The sequence below is a fragment of the Dioscorea cayenensis genome, chromosome 19 (genome assembly GCF_009730915.1).
Source record: "Dioscorea cayenensis subsp. rotundata cultivar TDr96_F1 chromosome 19, TDr96_F1_v2_PseudoChromosome.rev07_lg8_w22 25.fasta, whole genome shotgun sequence".
In the NCBI taxonomy this organism is placed as follows: domain Eukaryota; kingdom Viridiplantae; phylum Streptophyta; class Magnoliopsida; order Dioscoreales; family Dioscoreaceae; genus Dioscorea; species Dioscorea cayenensis.
The window spans coordinates 1,702,193-1,719,704 of record NC_052489.1 but is presented as its reverse complement, the minus strand read 5'-3'; the positions used below and the strand labels follow the sequence as shown (position 1 = coordinate 1,719,704).

Here is a 17,512-nt window from a genome sequence, read left to right as displayed (position 1 = left end):
ATAAAGGGCTTACTTTGCTAAATTTGTCTTTTTTTTACGTTATTTTCAATTTTATTATACTAAATGTTGTTTTAGAGTTGATACATCATATTTGGATAAATCCCTTGTAGTATTGGTAAATATAAAGATAGTTTTAGGAAGTAATTAGCAAAAATAAAAAATAAAAAAAAATCAAAAAGCATAAATAAAAGTATTCATATATCAATTAAAAAATTACTATAAATCTCAGTTTGATTGTATATTCATTTATTACTTATTATTGTAAACAACTTATTTCAATGTCATTTAAAATTTTTATTTCGTTTTATTTTATTTAAATTTTGTAGTAGATTCATCTATAGATTAAATTACAAAATATAAATGATAAATAAAAAATAGTAAACAAGTGTAAAACATATCGTATGGAATCTACATAACTACTTTCCAATCAAGCATCAAAGGATGCTTAAAATTTAAAATTTTTCAAAAACAAAAAATTAATATCCTTGGATAGATTCAAAGTGGAACTTATCTAGGTAAAAATAGGGTTTTAGCAAAATTGTAACAAAATTTTTTTAATTATTTTTTTATTAAATAATAAATTATATAATAAAAATAAATAGAATTATAACTACTAAAATATTTAGGCTTTATTGCCTTTTTTTCTGTAAAAATTTCCTGCTGGTCATTTCCCAATTAAGCCAATTTTTGCCACAAACTCTATCACATGACCCTATTTTCCCTATTTTTCCTCAAATCAGTGGAAATTTTTTTCTGCCTTTAACCTACTAAAAGTTTTTCAGGGAAAACGTAAGGGCTATATGAAAAAATAACGCGTGATTGAAGTGTTTAAAATAAATTTTCTTTTAAAAATTTAAAAGAAAAGTTTTTCTTTTTCTTTTTAATTTTTTTAAAAAAATAATTATATAACTTGATAATATTTTAAATAAATTTATTCAGTTAACAAACGCGGCGTTTTAATGGTAAGATTAAATTCCATGTAGCGATGTTTATAATTTTAAAATAACTTTTCTTTTAAAAATTTAAAAGAAAAATTTTTCATTTTCTTTTAATTTTTTTTAAAAAGATAAATTATTATAACTTGATAATATTTTAAAATATTTTAAATAAATTTATCCAGATTATGCCGTGGCGTTTTGATGGTAATATTCAATTTCACATAGCGCTTAATTGTTTAAAAAAATTTCCATGGAAAAATGTGACTTTTTTCAGGGAAAATTGATACAATCAAATATGACGATTTTTCCAGGAAAATGTTTCATTTTCCGTGGAAAATAAGAGCAATCAACAATAAAATCTGAATTTTTCATACAAAATTTTTGATTTTTTAGCTAAAAAATAATGCCAATTAAACTACTATTTTTTAATTTTCCATGTTAAATTTTTCCATGAAAATTTTTTTTTCAATCATTTTCCATGTTGTCAATCAAACACAGCTTTAATTAAAAAAAATCTAAAGACTAGAGATCCTTCTCTAATCTTTTGGTTTTTAAACTACATCTAATGAATCTAAAAATCAATAAAACTTTTTTTAATGCAAAATTATCTATTTAATTTTAGCCTTTAAGTTAAGATACCAATTTTTTCTTAATAAAAATAATGGCTAATCCATTTATTTTTTTTCCTTAACTGTAAAAATAATTTTATTAATTTTAATTTCAAAAAATCATTTTTACTAAATTGAATGTAATAAGAAAATAAAAACCAATCAACATCATAATATTGTAAAAATAAGAAAAATAAATTGAAATTATGAAAAATATTAAAATAAAATAAAATTTAAGCCATACCTCTCTTTCTTGCTCGTGCACATTTGAGAATGGTTAATAATATTTAACACCATACTCTTCTACCCGTAAATAGAAGTATATACTTTTTTTTCTTTTTTTCTTTTTTTTTGGTAAATTTTTAGGGTTGTAATGTTAAAAATTATAATAATACAATGAACTTCATTTACGGATGGATATTTAATGTTGTCATATATGGATGTGATAAGATAAAATACATGTAATTTAATTTTATCATAAATCAATTAAATAATTAATTTTATATTTTAGAAAAAAAAGTTACAAATATAATTATGTGGATAAAACAATAATCAATAAATAATTCAAATATAATTTTAGAAAAAAATCATGAATCAGACATAATTTGTGGGTGTAAGAAACTAAGAACCATAGGCTTGACCTTAGTCTTTTGTGTTTAAAAGTTAGCTCTGATACTAAATTTTTAAAAAAATGTTATACATAATAAATCTATATGTTACCATTATAAACTAAAATATCGCAGTTCATAATCTTAATAAGCAACCTCTTTTTTCAAACAAAATCAATAATAATTTTCATACCCCTACTAAAATTATTATTTAAAACCTTTTAATTTTTTAATCACGGTGAATTATTTATAAAAAACTATGGTAACAAGAATGAAAATGTGGCCATTTGCTTGCATAAAAAAATATTTAAAAATTTTATGAATTATTCTATTATATACAAAGAACCCTAACTAGCATCATGGAAGTATGACCTCATCATTATATAAAAAATGCTCAAAATTTTCATGAATTATAAGTGAGCACCATCATTACTGTTCAAAGTTTTCTATAAATTTGTGCACAAACCACCACGAGTAAAATTTGAATTCTTTAACGTTTTTAATAGGAAGAGGAATGAAAAATACTATCTAGTTTATTGCAAAGAAAAATAAAATGCTTGTTATATTAAGCAATATCGCATGTATTATATATAGACGTGAGTTGATATAATTAAAAGAAAAGAAAAAAGATACAAAAGTTTAAAAGCAAATTTAAAAGATAAACCCCTCCCCCACTATATAGTTGACATCCAAGAACAGACGAGATAAATCAAAGCCCCTTTATGTGTGAGAACGAGAAAAACATATCCTTTTAAAATTTTCATTATTTAAAAAATCATACATGCCTTCCATTTGTGAAACTATGAATTACCACAAGATAGGCCAGAGGGTTTACGAGAAAGATCTTGGCTAGGAAGATTTATCAAAGATTTATTATAGATGTACTAATTTTTACAAAATTTTTAAAAATGTAAATAGTAACATATATGGAAGTTAGAGACCACCATATTCTCATTTTGCATCACAAGAAACTCCTAACATCCCTAAAAATTCTAAACATTACATCCTATCATTATCACTATCTTGTTGTTATTATGATTATGATTAGTTTGCCAATGGATTTTGGCAAGATTTCTAGTCCTTTTCACACAAATGCAACACTCTAATGGACGTCAACCTCTTGAACAATTTTTTTTTTGCAATGAAACAATTTTCTTGCACTGAATAGTTGTTTCTAAACTGATAAACTTCACAATACTTCTTAATTTAATGGTTAATTTGGGTTTTTGATCAATAAAACATTTTTGAGTGTCCACCAAACCGACAATAAAGGTCATTATTGTCATTACTATTAAGATAGATCGATGTCAACCCTATGATTTTAGGCAGCTAGGCTTGCAATTGAGCCGGTGATCATTTGATCACCTGAGTGTGCTTCGGCCAATTTATTGACCCACTTAATGAAACTTGACGTATGAGGATTTCTTAACAACTGTACTATCAAGAGGATTAGCTACCAAATGTATTTATTTTGTGGTAAATCCTTTAAATTCATGTGATTATTCCTCTGCTCCCCACGCTTAATGCACACTTATAAATTAATGTGTAAATTATGATTCTTACTTAATATAATAGTCAAGAGATTAAAAATTAAATAGCATGTAACGTTGCACTTATTTCCACTTAATAGGACCTTAGATTCATTTATAAATGATTTCCAGTTATATTTTAATACAATTATTATATAATAAGTATTTTTTTTCAGGATAACTATCCTTGAACTTTAAGTCTTAATTGTTGTACTCTTGAGTTCTTATTTTTGAGATGAAACTTTTTGAAAAAGGATTCACTTGTCACAGTTATAAAAGTTACGTGATTTATCGAATTATCATAAATCATCAAAATAGTGGTGTGAGCCCATGTTAACCTTTTATGTAGACAATTGAAAAAAGAACTATTTAAATTAAATTCTAAACCATCCTATCCGAGTAAATTAGGATAGAATTGCTACCTTGTAGTGGAAGTTCGATATAGGTTATTATTCATTTTAACGTTTTCCAAAACCAATTTTTGTAATTTCATTGTAAATGAATTTTAATTTGGTGAAGTATTATATCACCATTATGTCCATTCTCTAACAGCTACAACGTGGCATCACTTTGGTATCAAGGCATTTTTATTATCTATCACTTTGCTAATTCACTTTTGAGTATTTATTTAAAATTATTTTTATGAGCGGTATCAAAATAAGTCTTTCGTGTGGCGTATAAATTGGTGAGGGTTTAAATCCTTGCTAGAGAAATTAATTCACAGGTGATGTCGTAACCATCTCACACGTCATAGAGACAGGCACTTATCACCTTTTTTTTTAAAAAAAAAAATATTTTTATGAATGTGCATGCTATTTTAATCAAAATAACTGTAAAATATAATTGAGAAATTTTTTTTAAGATACAATAGAAAACCTATTTCACCTTGTACCGGAGTACTCTTGTTATTTGTCACTTCATTACTTCACTTTTGATTATTTTTTTAATGTTATTTTCATATATATACAGATTCATGCTATCCTATCATTACGCTAATTGCAATTGCAATTGTGGAAGCTTTTTATCTTATTATAAGAAATTTATTCAATTCCATTTAATATATCACAACACTCTCGGTATCTAACAATATAATCCTTCATGGCATCATTCTTCATTGGCCTTGTGCCATTCATCAATTCACTTTTGAACATATTACAATTTTATTTTTATTTTTTGTGTATTTGCTAGCTTATGATCTTTAAAGACTAAAAGAATAATAAATATGAATTAATTTTCATTGATTCAATTTTGGTATTATGGAGTTTTAGTCATAATCTTATACATTTATACTTTTTTTTTAAAGTAGATTACGTAAGAACTATTAAAAACATTAAAATTATGTTTTTTATAAAGATGAATAGTGGTGATTAAAATAAAAAACTTCAAAACAAACCCTTTTTATTTATTGATAAATTAGTAATTAAAAAATACTGAATAAAATTACATATATTCTCATTTGTTTGGGATGAACTCTATTTCCAAAATAACAAACTAAATTATTCAACAAACCCTTTTTTAGAAGATTTCATAATTTAAATAAGTTTAAAAATTAATTTTAAAAATTAGTAATATTAATATATATAATCTCCTATTCAAATTGGCTTTTCCATATTTTTTTTAGTAACATAAATTTGAATTTTAAAATATTTGCATTTTAAAAAAATCATTCTCTTTTAAAACTCCACCACAATTACAAGTGGAGTTACAGAAGAACAGCACTATAAATTAACTATACAAAACAAAATGGTGCATGCATAATGGCCTCGCTTCAAAGTGGGTACAGTAACATTTCAAGCGCTATGTCCACTCCTTTCAGTGTCTAGATCAAGGACCACACAATTTTTTTTTTTTTTGAAAAAGGACCACACATTAACAAAATAATTTTTTTTATTTAAGATTAATTTTATATTTGTGAATTAATCAAATCATTGACTTTTGTTTCACATTCCGTCTCAAAAGTTATCCTGATCACCTCTATAGAATCAAATGGCTATCCCTTTCTCTGCCAAGAGAAGAAATACATTGTTGAAAGGAATAAAAGTGATACTATATATATAACTATCCATGAATATTCCAAGGTAATTTTTTATTTGTGATATGATATGATTTTTTTACCACTCATTTATGCAAATATTTTAAACATCGTTTGGTTCACAATAATATAAAAATTTGTGATATAATATTATTCTTTTTTCGACTCACTTTTGCAAATATTTTAAAGATCTCGTTTAATTCACCGTACTATACAAATTTGTTATATGACATGTTTCACTGTACCATCTATTTATTCAAATATTTTAAAAGTTATTGAGTATGTGATAATATTTTCATATTATCATGTTACCATAAATTATCCCAATTAAATATGATTATCATTAATTATCACATTTCTGACTTTATTATCTTAGTGATCTTATTATCATTTATTATTACTCTGAACTCAACGGCTAGGAAGTATTTGAATTGAGTTATTAATTGAGATGGATTTTTTTTAATAATTTTTTTAGTAGTCTTTTCGTTCAGCTTTGATACATTAACTAGTGTTTGCTTTTGTATGTGAATCTTCATAAAAACTATACAAAATTCAATTCATAAAACCATAAAAGATTACCAAGATAGTTTCTAACCACATTGGAAAAGGTTGGCAACCATGATTTTTGTGTGTTTAAACGATGATGAGTGCAAGTCACTTTAATGATTATTACTTCATTTTTATTTCCAAAACAGAGCATCTAGCCAGCCTTGTCTGGAATTAACGGAAGCTAAAAAAATTTCCAACTCCCACTAGGTGAAAAGTTTCAGAAAATCACCGGCCATGTAAATAAGAATCCCAAAAGTTGGATATCAAGAAGAATTAAAAACAATGGAAATTGAGTTCCATTATTTTTCTTTTCCTCAAAATATTCCCTATTTGGTTATCTACTCATCATCACTATCAAAACTTAATTTATTTCAAACCCACCTCCAAGAAGAGCACTATCTTTCCCTCTTAAAAACCTTCATGTTCTCTACACTAAGCTTATAAGAAGAAACTAAAATGGAGTCCCATACACCCACTAGAACAGGCACCACTTTTCTCAGAACATGTTTCAATGGAGTCAATGCACTTGCAGGTTGTTTCTCATTAATCTCTCTAATAATGTTATCTATTCAACTTATACTTTCAACTAATGCTTTTTTGTTTATTTGATCATAGGCTTGGGCATATTATCAATTCCATATGCATTATCACAAGGAGGTTGGCTAAGTTTGATACTGCTACTCACAACAGCTACAATATGTTTCTACACTGGATTACTGTTGCAAAGATGTATGAATATAAATGCAAATGTTAAAACCTATCCTGATATAGGGGAGTTGGCTTTTGGCTACAAAGGAAGATTAGCAGTAGCTATATTTATGTACCTTGAGTTATATCTTGTGGCTGTTGAGTTTCTGATACTTGAAGGTGATCATTTGGAGAAGTTATTTCCAAACACACACTTTAACATTGCTTGGTTTAAACTTGGAGGAAAACAAGGGTTTGTTTTGCTTGCAAGCTTGGTCATTTTACCTACCACTTGGCTAAGGAATTTGAGTGTTTTCTCTTATGTTTCTTTTGGTGGAGTCTTGGCTTCCATCATTGTAGTTGGTGCAGTCTTATGGACAGGAGTAGTTAATGGAATTGGATTTCATGAGAAAGGAGAACTTATTAATTGGACACGAGTTCCCACTGCTGTTAGTGTATATGCCTTCTGTTACAGTGGCCATGCTGTATTTCCAACCATTTACACTTCCATGAAAGAAAAAACTATGTTCCCTATGGTAAGTTTTCTATTTTTATTTTTGTTCTTAATCTAATCATATATAAATATCAATACATAATTCATCTAATTTGTTTGTATTTTAATTGTTGCAGATGTTGTTCATATGCTTCATCATTTGCACTCTCAACTATTTATTCATGGCAATAATTGGTTATCTGATGTATGGGGACAACACTCAATCTCAAATCACATTGAATCTCCCAGGAAATAAACTCACCTCAAAGATAGCAATTTATATTACTTTAATTAATCCTTTTACTAAGTATGCATTGTTGATCATGCCTATTGCTGATGCCATTGAAGAAAGTTTTCAAGTTTCAAAATATAAGTTTATTGGGCTTCTTATTAGAACACTTATAGTGATGAGCACTGTAATTGTGGCATTAACAGTGCCATTTTTTGGGTATGTTTTAGCTCTCACAGGATCATTTTTGAGTAGCACTGCAACAATGTTATTGCCATGTGCTTGTTACCTCAAAATATTTAAGGATTCACAAAGGATAGGGTTTATCCAACTGGTAATTATCATTGGTATTATTGTAATTGGTACATCAGTTGCAGTCATGGGAACATTCTCTTCAGTTAAACAAATTGTGTGTAATTTATAAGGGTATTGATCATATATATTAATTTGCTTTGTAACATCAGTAATTAATGTTCTAAATGTCTCAAAATCTAATTGATGAACAATAAAAATATGTTTTCTAGTGTACCAATACCCTATATATACAGGATCAGACCAAAGCAGTCAAATTTTTGATTGAGGACAGATAATTAATCCACCTCTAATAATTGTCCTTTGATGACAATAGCTATTTCAAAGCTCACTGATATTTTCTTGTTGCTGGGCTGCTAGCTCTATATCATTATTATGTTAGATTTTATATTTTTGGTACTAGTGAGTTCTATATGGGCTTTATATAGGCTTAGGGGTCTTACACCAAAAAGCTTCAAGACTTAGTGGCTCAACCTCTATACCTATATATAAACCCATTACAATTCTATTACACAACCGATGTGGTACTATATTTTCAACATATTAGCCTATCATAAAATGTATTTGTTTATTTATTTTATTAACTCATTGTTTGTTGTTTTATAATTATCTTTTTATTTAATAAAACTGTAGTTTATTTATTTTTATAAAAATGATAAAGTTTTATTTATATATTAAAAAATCATGCGGTTGCTCATTTCTTATCATTACACTTTATTTTCTAATAAAATTTTTATTGATTATATCAAAATAATATAAATAAATAATATATTTAAGCTCAAGAGTCAAAGTATGTTTAAGGAACACATTTTACAACATTTGAGAATTAATATTTTTTAATAAAATAAAAACATGTTAAAATGAAAAAAAAAATTAATATCTCGACTCGCTTATATTTTTATTTTGTATAATTTAAAATTTAAACTTATTTTTTAATAAAATACAAATATTCCATATAAAAAATTTACTCATAATTTATCTGTAAAAAGGCAGCTGGCTGGCATTTATAGTTGATAATTTGATATTGGACCACCAAATTTTTTTAATAAATTTATAATTATATCTAAATATTTTAAAAATAAAAAGTGGGGACAATTTGGTGGAGTTGTTGGCTTTGTTTGGCAGGAGACATGATCATTCATCTGTCATTATTTTTCTCAGGTTGAGCAGTTGGATTTTTATGAATCTTCATTAAATATTTGCCATGGTTGGTTTATCTACGTCAGTCCTACATGAATTGATTGATTGATGGATTTTTATGTCTCCCCACCTTTTTTTAAAAAAATATATGTATATATATCACTAATATACACTAATATAATAGGAAAAAAAAAATAGTCCATCAAAGTACAAGGAGACTCTTCCTAACTTTCCGCATGATTTATTGTATGAGAATATAATTTGCTTGTTAATTTCCCTCCCTTTTAACGTTTTTTTTTTTAAAAAAATTTTAGAAATGATAAAGCCAAAGTCCCTGAAGCAGCGAAGCTTAGGTAATTTTTTTTTTTATAGAGTGTCAAACTGGAATAATTTTTTATTTTGAGATTTAAATTTAAATTTTAATTAAAATAATTATTCAGTATATTTTTTATGATATATATGTCAAAAATTTTCTATCATCATATATATATATATATGATACATTGTGTTCAGTTGATAATTTTATCTTATTTGTTGATATATCATTAAAAATGGGTCAAATTTATCGGATAATTCTCTGGTCAAATAAAATTAAAGTTAAGTAATTATTTTAATTTAAATTGAAATTTCGATTCCATAATGAAAAAAAAAATCAAAGTTTGGTTTTCTATTAAAAAATTTACAAGCCTACAATTCCTTGGTTGTTTCACAACCAAGTGAAATGACATTTATATCCCTCAATTCCCTTTAGTGACACTTTGATGAATGATCTCATATTTTAATATTTTATAAAAATAATAAATATTATTAAAGAGATAGATATCCATAAAAATGCACTCCAAAAATTTATAATATGAAGTAAATTAACTGAATAATGATAACCTATTATATGTGATTAAAATAATATATTATTAATTTATTGAAAAAAATTAGTGATCTATCATATTAATATGATAGCCAATTAACCCACACAATCCCTTAATTCGGTTCTTTTGTACCACCAATTGTTTTAATATATGTTTTGTTGAATTGGCAATATTTAGTATAATTGTTTATATATAAAAGTAGATAAACCACATTCATTAAAAAGCCGAGGTTACAAAAGATACAACAGCACTGAAACCCAGACCCACCAGCAGTGGGAAAGAACCAAAACAAAGCTACCAACAAGTATACAACAATGAGAGTCCCCCACCGGCCGAGGGTCTCCTCACAAGACAAACATCAGAGCTAAACTTCTCCCGTTGAAGAGATATGCTCCGGAGGGGCATTGAGCTCCACCTCCCTAGTCACCACGAATTCCAGGCTCCTCTTGATTTTCTTCATGGGCTCCTCCAGCTTAGCCCTTTTAGCTTCAGGAACTGCATTCAACCACATAAGAAGCATATGAACAATTTTCACAATAATTGTAGCATTCAAAGCACAAGAGGATGAGAAAATGTGTGCATTTCTTTCGATCCAAATGTTCCAAGTAATGGCCCTAGTCAAGAGATCCCAAAAGGTGGATAGAAGCCTCTTAATATTTTTTCGCCAATTACCCCGTAGGTCTCTCATGGAAGAAAGATTCGATCGGACATCAAATAGGTGTCCAAAGAAACCCCACACATGTAAAGCAATAGGGCACTGGAGAAGGAGATGACTAGTTGACTCCACATTAGAATGACACATCACATAAGTGGTCGATGGTAGCAGATTACATCTTCTTAAAGCTAAATTTTCCAATGAGAGGATCTTATCCTCCCAAGCTAACCAATTGAATAGGTTAACTTTTCTCGGACAGCTTCCCTTCAAGATGACGGCCATCCAAAGACATCGAATCCCCCCATCAATCAGGAAGGAATAAAAAGACTTAACCGAGAACACCCCATTTGAGGATAATCTCCACTGCTTTAGATCCTCCCCAGGCCCGTATGGTTGGCCAAGCCCGGAATTAATCTATTCAAAGAGGGGTAATCACCCCGAGGAAGCCAATCCTCTCGACCAACCAAATCGCTCACCGTTCCTTCCTTCTCCAAGGCCAGTAAGAAACGATGAGGCCATAACTCAGCCGGTGCTCGACCCTCCAGCCAGTTATCCAACCAAAACAAAGTGGTGGACCCATATTTCACCGTGGCGGTCAAATTCATCCTAAAGGCCAGCAAGGATTGAAGAAATCCATTCCAAAGAAAAGACCTCCGCTTAGGTTGCTTGTGAAATAGATTCCAACAGGGATTCCTTCCGAAATAGTTTACATGGAAAACAACATCACCGCACCATCTGCTGCCAGACCCAAGCTTCCACCACCACTTCCCCAGGAGGACCATGTTGAAGGTAGCTAAGTCAAGAATATCCCAACCCCCCTGTTCTCTCGGTCGACATAGTCTTGCCCATTTAACCAACCTAATCTTGGGATGATGGATATCAAGGCCAGACCACAAGAAGTCCCTCCTAATCTTATCAATGCTTTTAATGACCCAGCAGTGAATCTTGTAAATTGACATCCAATAGGTTAGCATAGCAGATAAAACCAAGTTAATCAGGGTCAGGCGACCCCCCAGGGATAGAAATCGAGATTTCCAAACAGCTAGTTTGGACCTGATCTTATGAATAAGAACATCTCAGTCCTGCTTCCTGGGTCTACTACCAGAAATAGGTAACCCCAGGTAGGTCATAGGCAAGACCCCAGTACCGTAATGCAAAGTTCTAGCTAGGTAAACCTGAGGCTCCAAATTTCTTTGGGAAGAGAATAAACATGATTTCTCCGTATTAACCCTTAGACCCGAGAAGCCTTCAAAAAAGAAGAGGATCATCTTGATAATTCGTAGGTCCTCTCCACCCCCGCCGTCATGATAAGGAGGTCGTCAGCAAACTGCAGATGGCACATCTTAGCACCAGAATCCCCCAGAGGAACCCCAACTAGGACCCCTGAATTTAACGCATTATTGAATAAGGTACTCATCACATCTACAACCAGGTAAAAAGCAAAGGGGAAAGAGGGTCCCCCTGTCGAAGCCCTCTTTTGAATCTAACATATCCACTCTCCTTCCTATTAATAAGAAATTTGGCCTTAGAAGAAAAGAGAATGGATTTGATCCAGCCCACCCATCGCTCGCTAAAACCCCGAGCCTTTAAGAGATCGAAAAGGAAGTTCCAATCAACCGTATCAAAAGCCTTGAAAAAATCCACTTTAAAGATATGGCCATAAAGACGGTGTCTTTGCATGAAGTAAATGAGCTCCTGGGCAGCTGCAATGTTGTCGATAATGCATCTACCTTTGATAAAGGCAGATTGAGTCATGTCAATCAACTCGCTTATCCCACAACTAAGCCTATTTGCCAGAAGCTTGGAGAGAATTTTGAGAGAACAATTAATTAAGCTAATTGGGCGATAGTGCGAGGGGTCTTCTGGGGTTTGAGTTTTCAGAATCAGTGCAATGTTCAACCAATTAATTCGTTCTAGATTGGCCCTACCCCAATAGAAGTTATCACACAGCTTGTAAATGTCATTTTTCACCAAGTCCCAAAATTTCTGGAAGAAAAATACTGGAAACCCATCCGACCCTGGCGCTTTATCAGCACTCATGCTAAACATCGCCTTTTTTTATTTCCTCATGGTTGAATGGGGCGTCTAAATAGGAGAGGTTGTGTTGGGTTTTATGACCAAGTAAGGCATCCCAGTTAATCTGGTGACGATAATCTTGAGTCGAGCCATATAGGTTTTGGAAGAAGGAGGCAAACACCTCTCCAATTATTTGGTATAATTGTTGTAATATATGTTTTGTTGAATTGATAATATTTATAATTAATTGAAAAGTGGTAAAAAAAGAGCTTTTCTTCTCCATGCCATTTCTCAAACCAATTTTAGTTCATTTTTCCCTTTTAGTTGTGAAAAAAATAATCAGAATCCGGAACTCTAGTTTGTAATTTAAAATATGCTTATCCACATGATGCAAATTAAAAATTTTTATAAATATCATTTTATCGGTATTGTTTCAGTTCTTGTTTTGTTTGCTCACTTGTTTATGTGTTTGGACTCAGGCTTCACTGTTGAGCATCTTAATTTCCATGTGGCCTCATTATCACTCAGAAGTCAGAACTTAAAATATATAAATAAAATTAAATAAACACTCTGGAGTTAGTTTTCAACATTTCGATGAAAATTCAAACATAAAATTAAGATCATGAGCTTTTGGACCACATGCTTAATGATGCCCTCGGTTTTGTGGGCATATATATATTTGTATTTTATCTTTCATAAGCTGAGATGATCTTTAAACAAAAGATTCAATACTAATAAATTAAAAAATTATTGATTATACATATATATATATATGATACGTATTTAATTAAATTAAATTTTAATAGTATAGGTTTTATTGAGAAGTATACACATGATTTAATAATTTTTAAAAATATAAAAAATAATAAATAAATTATATTTATAATAATTTAGCCATCCTTTATCTATCCACTCAAAAAAATAATAAAAAGAATTTAAAATGATAACTTAAAACTTGACTGAGATGTTCAATTTTCAATCTTACTCCTATCTATATATATATATATATCTATGTTTTTTTTAAATTCTGAAAGATAATAAAAGATTTTCTTATTTATAATTTTTTATACTTTTTGAATAAATTTTATCTAATACTTTTTTTTTTTTTGATAAATTTATCTAATACTTTCAAACCTTCTACCATACCAAAATGATATATTTAATTCTTTTTATACAAAATCCTATCCCAAAAATAACACTAATGTAAATCATTTATCCTCAATCATGCCCTTAGGTGGTGGAAGCTCTCCCAGATCCCTGGACTCTAGTCTATGGGTTTTTGCACTTTCAAATTCAAAGAAAAAAATTATTATTATTTTTACAATAGATTTGATTTTCTTATAAAAAAATAATAGTATTGATAATGTGATAAATAAAATTAAAAAATTAAAGTGATGATCGAAAATAATTCAGAGTTAATGACCTTAATCTATTTCCATCGAATCTCCTATAAAAAGTGTTTGTTCCTATTGATTATATCACATATAAAGTGAGGATGGGAGGATTAGGATTAATCCCTTGTATACGAGCTTAACATGTGACTTAAAAAAAATTAATAAATTTTAAAAAAATTGCTTATGCAACCAAAAATAGTTACAATTTACAGATATATATATATATATATACCTTTGAGATCAACTGTTGATTAGAGTCTTTTAAAATATATTTTTATATTTAGTTAGTTTGTCCTGTATTTTAAAAAAATATTATTGCTTTTAAAAAATAATTATTGATTATAAAATATCAGTCTTCTCTAAAGCATACGTGATGATTTAAAGAAATCAACTGCATATGAGCATATGCAAAGTTATAGTCAGTTGATAACATATCTAATTGATTGAAAAGAAAAAGAAAAAAAATCTTTTTTGTTTGTATACAAATAAAGAAATACCAAATTGTCCACTTCATCTCCAACCAAAATAAACAAATACCAAATTGTCTACTTCATTTTTAACCAAAATAAACATCGCTAATAAAAAAATAATGAAACTATTATATTTTTATGATAAAAAATATTAAAAGACAGGCTAACTATACGCACTAAATTTTTTTGAGAAATCGACAATGTCACGAAACCCTGCGACGAACACGTGGGGGAGCCGCGCTCATCACCGAACCGTGCCCTCACCTTACGCGAGGTAGAGATCGAACTCGGGAGCCCATGCCGACACTCGGCATCTAACACCCCACGCAGCAGATCTCGATACCAATGGGACTCAAAATGGTCGTTGGCTACACACTCAATTTTCACTCATACTCAAAACAAGAGAGTCGAATAAATAATAATACCACTCACTAATTCTCATTCATACTCAAAACAAGGGAGTCGTATAAATAGTAATATTACTCACTTACTGTGGGATGATATTTTATGTAATTTATTAATTTTATATAAATTAAATTTAAACAATAAAAAATATTATGTATACAAACAAAAATCCTAATAAAAAAAAAATGATTTGTCACTCACAGTGTAATAACTAAGTGCTAAAATATTTAATTTTTATACAAAAAATTGATGGTTTGACTTCTTTTAATATACGATTGAAATTTTACCTTTAATAGAATGTATGTAGAGTGGCTTGTTATATTATAAATAAATAAATGATTGAGGCAAAGAAGATTTTGGCATGTGTTTTGGCATTCTCTTAAAAAGCCAATTAACACAAAGCAATCAGACAAAAAAATAAATGATAAGACAAAGAAAGTTTTGTCATGTGTTTTGGCTCTCTTTAAAAAGCAAATTAACACAAGGCAATTAGACAGTGACAAAGAAGATAGATAAGATTCATAAGGGTCTTTCAAGATTTCTCTTAATAAGTGATAACTATGTGACATGGATATATATATATATATATATTTAAATATATATTTAATATTAAGCACGTTTTTTTCCACTGTTGGACAACACGTTGTACAAAGTCAAGGGCACGTGGTAAAATTTTGCATCTTTTGACCCAATAGTTGAGGAGACAAGGCCAAGCTCTAATAACATGGTTATCACCCTAAAACTTAATGTCAAACTAGTGATGATAGCTGGCTTTTGGAATTTACTTGATTGAATCCATAGTTTCTTTGCAGCGTCTTGGATTTCTTAATTGTGAGAGAGACAACCACTAATGGAGAGAAGAGTTTTGATTTGATTTATCAAAGTGTGTATGTCTATAAAAGCTCTCAGTTGTTTGGTTGGGTACTGTAATTAAAGTGTTTTTTTTTTGTTCCTGGAGAGTGAGAAGCAGGGGAGATGGGAATGACTTCATCTCCATCTGAATCTCAATCTGTTGAACATCATGCAATCTTGGTGGATTACAATGATGGTGCTAGTGGATCTGGTGGTCTAGGAGATCCTTTGCTGAGACATGGGCTTAAGGATCAAGAACAAGATGAAGATGGTGCAGGCTTTCTTAGGACCTCTTTCAATGGTCTCAATGCTCTCTCAGGTTTGCTCTGTTCTGCTGTTAATTTTACAAGGTCTTTGCAGTTATCATCTTTTTTTTTATTAATTGTTATTATTGTGGTTGTTTTGGGTAGGAGTTGGAATACTGTCAATTCCATATGCACTTGCAGAGGGAGGGTGGTTGAGCTTAATATTATTGCTTATGATAGCCATTATTTGCTGCTACACTGGATTATTGCTACAAAGATGCACAGATGCTAATCCAAGTGTGAGAACTTATCCTGACATAGGTGGACTTGCATTTGGTTACAAAGGGAGAGTAGTAGTGTCTGTTTTCATGTATGTTGAGATATTTCTAGTGGCAATTGGGTTCTTGATATTGGAAGGTGACAATTTGGACAATCTGTTCCCTGGCATGAGTCTTGAAATTGGAGATTTTAGAATTGCAGGGAAGCAGTTCTTTGTTGTACTCATTGCTCTTGTAATTTTACCCACAACATGGTTGAAAAACTTGGGTGTGCTTGCTTATGTATCTGCCGGAGGAGTTCTCGCTTCGATAATCATTGTTTTTTCTGTTCTTTGGGCTGCCACATTCGATGGAGTTGGATTTCATCAGCGTGGCCGGCCTTTGAATGTCGCCGGATTGCCTACTTCTTTGGGTCTTTATGCCTTTTGCTATTGTGGCCATGCCGTGTTCCCGACAATTTCCAATTCGATGAGGAACAAAGCTCAATACCCAAAGGTACTAACAATGTCAAAAGAATTTCTCGAATTCACTAATTATTTAGTTTGCAATAATCTCACCATTTGATGCCGATGCAGGTATTGGTTCTATGTTTTGTGCTCTGCACTATCAATTACGCGTCAATGGCTGTTCTCGGCTACCTGATGTATGGCAATGAAGTGAAATCTCAAGTCACATTGAATCTACCTCTTGGACATCTTAGTTCGAAGATAGCTATATATACTACATTAATCAATCCATTCACAAAATATGCTCTTGTGATCACACCAATTGCGAATGCAATTGAAGAAAGATTGCGAGTTTATAACAAGAGATCGAGCTCGGTTCTTGTCAGAACACTCTTGGTATCTAGCACTGTGATCATTGCCATAATGGTGCCTTTCTTTGCCGATCTTATGTCATTCATCGGCTCGCTTTTGAGCGTTATCGTTTCTATGCTACTGCCATGTATATGCTATCTCATGATCTTCAAGGACTCGAGGAAGAGTAAGATTGAGCTAGTTTTCATTGTTTTAATTTTGGTATTTGGAGTTTTGGTAGCTTCATTAGGTAGTTACACTTCTGTGAAAAAGATTATACAGGAAATGTGAAGAAACTCTTCACTTTTCTCTGGTATCTAAATGTAATGTAACTTCATACTACAAACATAAGCTTCAAAATATCTAGTGCAAACTGTTTTCAGATTTAATTTGATTTGATTATTCTGTT

At 30.1% G+C, this 17,512-nt stretch overlaps 2 protein-coding genes across 2 annotated transcripts; both read left to right on the top strand.

Moving 5' to 3' along the window:
* The first annotated feature begins 6,654 nt into the window (after positions 1-6,654).
* On the top strand, positions 6,655-8,188 carry LOC120283875 (amino acid transporter AVT1I-like). The gene is made up of 3 exons (XM_039290651.1): positions 6,655-6,796; positions 6,880-7,487; positions 7,582-8,188. Exons 1-3 carry the CDS (start codon positions 6,721-6,723, stop codon positions 8,095-8,097), a joined length of 1,200 nt encoding a protein of 399 aa, XP_039146585.1. The 5' UTR covers positions 6,655-6,720; the 3' UTR covers positions 8,098-8,188.
* Positions 8,189-15,691: 7,503 nt separating this feature from the next.
* LOC120283676 (amino acid transporter AVT1I-like) lies at positions 15,692-17,469 on the top strand. The gene is made up of 3 exons (XM_039290392.1): positions 15,692-16,102; positions 16,194-16,801; positions 16,882-17,469. Exons 1-3 carry the CDS (start codon positions 15,907-15,909, stop codon positions 17,392-17,394), a joined length of 1,317 nt encoding a protein of 438 aa, XP_039146326.1. The 5' UTR covers positions 15,692-15,906; the 3' UTR covers positions 17,395-17,469.
* The last annotated feature ends 43 nt before the right edge of the window (positions 17,470-17,512 follow it).

Excerpts from the sequence above, each read along its gene's own strand:
- LOC120283875 (XM_039290651.1), top strand. The coding sequence starts at position 6,721 with ATGGAGTCCCATACACCCACTAGAACAGGCACCACTTTTCTCAGAACA. Across the intron at positions 6,797-6,879 it reads TGGAGTCAATGCACTTGCAG|GCTTGGGCATATTATCAATT; the intron begins GTTGTTTCTCAT and ends ATTTGATCATAG. Across the intron at positions 7,488-7,581 it reads AAAAAACTATGTTCCCTATG|ATGTTGTTCATATGCTTCAT; the intron begins GTAAGTTTTCTA and ends TAATTGTTGCAG.
- LOC120283676 (XM_039290392.1), top strand. The coding sequence starts at position 15,907 with ATGGGAATGACTTCATCTCCATCTGAATCTCAATCTGTTGAACATCAT. Across the intron at positions 16,103-16,193 it reads TGGTCTCAATGCTCTCTCAG|GAGTTGGAATACTGTCAATT; the intron begins GTTTGCTCTGTT and ends TGTTTTGGGTAG. Across the intron at positions 16,802-16,881 it reads ACAAAGCTCAATACCCAAAG|GTATTGGTTCTATGTTTTGT; the intron begins GTACTAACAATG and ends ATGCCGATGCAG.